The sequence below is a fragment of the Phoca vitulina genome, unplaced genomic scaffold (assembly GCF_004348235.1).
Source record: "Phoca vitulina isolate PV1807 unplaced genomic scaffold, GSC_HSeal_1.0 scaffold31, whole genome shotgun sequence".
Classification (NCBI taxonomy): Eukaryota; Metazoa; Chordata; class Mammalia; order Carnivora; family Phocidae; genus Phoca; species Phoca vitulina.
The window spans coordinates 7,546,493-7,548,793 of record NW_022589734.1 but is presented as its reverse complement, the minus strand read 5'-3'; the positions used below and the strand labels follow the sequence as shown (position 1 = coordinate 7,548,793).

The 2,301-nt window shown below is 41.9% G+C and overlaps 1 protein-coding gene across 1 annotated transcript; it reads right to left on the bottom strand.

The window, feature by feature from the left end:
* Positions 1-282: 282 nt before the first annotated feature.
* Positions 283-841, bottom strand: LOC116644965 (acyl-CoA-binding protein-like). Its single transcript, XM_032424867.1, has one exon. The coding sequence runs from the start codon at positions 772-774 to the stop codon at positions 511-513; it is 264 nt and encodes an 87-aa protein (XP_032280758.1). The 5' UTR covers positions 775-841; the 3' UTR covers positions 283-510.
* Positions 842-2,301: the final 1,460 nt, after the last annotated feature.

The following is a 2,301-nucleotide window of genomic DNA, read 5'->3' as shown; positions in this document are numbered from 1 at the left end:
CTTCTCCCACCCAGTAGGTTCTCTTCTTGTTTGTTGATGGTTTCCTTTGCTGTGCAAAAGGTTTTAGTTTGACATAATCCCATGCATTTATTTTACTTTTGTTGTCCTTGCCTGAGGAGATAGACCAAAAAAAATATTGCTGAGACCAATGTCCAAGAGTTTACTGCCTATGTTTTCGTCTAGGAGTTTCATGGTTTCTGGTCTTACATTTAAGCTTGTACTACATTTTGAGTTTATTTTTGTATATAGTGTGAGAAAGTGGTCCAGTTATTTATTTATTTATTTTTTTTAAAGTAACAAATGTGCTTTTAATAGATCTATGGATAAAAACTACTCAGTGCAGGTCAGTAACCATGGCAGGTCCTACTCTGTTGGAGCCATGCCTTGTGCGGTCTTCAGGACCTAGGCTAACAGGCTATTTGCATTATTTCATGTCATCCACAGTATTAGAAAAGAAAGGCATTAGATCAGTTTAGATGAAATGCAGTGTTGGCAGCCAAATCCAGTCTGTTATATTCCATATTTTTTCTTTAGTTCTTCTACTTTGTTGACGTAAGCTTTCATGGCGTCTTCCTTGGAAGTCCCTTTCAGATGATTCCAGGCATCCCACTTGGCCTTGCCTTTGAGATCCAACAGCCCAGGCCATTCTGTGTTTATATCACCCACAGTTGCTTGTTTGTAGTGGCTGTAGATGAACAACATCTCATCATCTGCTGGCTTGGTCTTGAGGTGCTTAACATCCTCAGCAGCTTTGTCAAACTCAGCCTGAGACATGCTGGTGGGGTTGCGAAGATCCGGAGAACCCACGGAGGTGGCAAAGAGCAGGAAACACACGACTCAACTGGCATATTCATTCTTCATCATGTTGTTGTCCAGTTTCCCCAACATCATTTATTGAAGTGACTGTCTTTTCTTGGGGCTGAGACTGTTAACTCATGATAAGACAATATGAATTAATTGGGAATAAGTATCCAAAGGGTCAACTTTGGCTGTTCTTTCCCATCTTATTGCATGATAACATATCTCAGATGGTTCATAGCAAGGCTTCATATAGGTCAGATGATGTGACAGAGAATATACCATTTCACAGCTCAGACTGCCCTGTTGACCCAACCAGCAGTGTCTCAGGTTAATGTCCCTGGCCAAAGAAGAGGACACTTAGCTGTTGTGAATGCTTAGGGCCTCTGGAGCTCAGGAATCAACTCCAGGACCCAGACTAACTCTGACCCTGGGCCAGATTAGGAGCTACATGACCCTTCATCTTTGCTTTTCCTTAACACATCTGCTCTCATTTCTCTTTCCAACTGCTTCCTTTGTTTACTCAATAATGCCACCAACCTTGACTTTCCAACATTACCTCTCTCAGTTATAGAGTTCATCATTATCTGTCAGTTGCGTCTGCATCTCTCAGTTGAAAATTTTGAGGGAGACTCAGATTGACAAGCTTTTGACTCATTGCCCAATCCATGGCATCCAGTACCCTGAGTGGTGATGGGGGTAAGATAGGGAAGGTGGAGAGGATGGTGGTGGAAAGAGTATGGTTTCTAAGCCTGCCCTTTTAGAGACTGCAGTGGGCAGCCAATAAGACAGGCCTAGAGCACTGATTGAAAGCAAATTGGATGAAAGAACAAATAGGTTGAAAATGGAGATGTCTTTCCCCTCAGCTCGTGACCCTTGCCCTGTTTAGCTTCCATCCCTCCTTGTGCAATATGCAGCCCTCTAGACATGACTCATTCATTGGAGAGACTGTAAAACCTCCACAGAAGTGAAGCATTGTGATTTTGCTGTTCTTTTATGGAAAGTCATTGGTTATGTTAATTAATTAGCCAGTTAATTGACTCATCACCCTTCACATGTTTACTGAATGTTGTCTATGTGCCAAACACTCTGTTTTGTCTCTCCACTCAATGTACAGAGGATATTAGAGTCTGGACTACATGTAGCTGAAGGATAAGGCAAGAATCCCAACATTTGGTGAGAATTTTCCAATCTCCCGGACACTTTCAGGAGCTTTTCATGTATTATCTCATTTAATCTCCATGCAGCCTGAAGTATTAGGGATTATAATTTCCCTGATGTAAGGATTAAACCAAGGCTGGAAAAGGTAAATAATTGGGCCAGATTACCTGAGTAGTAAGCAGAGTGACAGAGAATGACATCCTACGTGGTCTTTTGCAAAGTTTGTGCTTTTACCCCTACTTTAAACTGCCTCAGACAGAACCATATCTTTCTCCCAGTCTTAATTCCTACACCAATCAGGACTCCATAGCCCTTGACAAAGCCATGAACATAGGTAGGTGT

What these genes read in the sequence shown, in the direction of transcription:
- LOC116644965 (XM_032424867.1), bottom strand. Translation starts at nt 774, where the DNA reads ATGTCTCAGGCTGAGTTTGACAAAGCTGCTGAGGATGTTAAGCACCTC.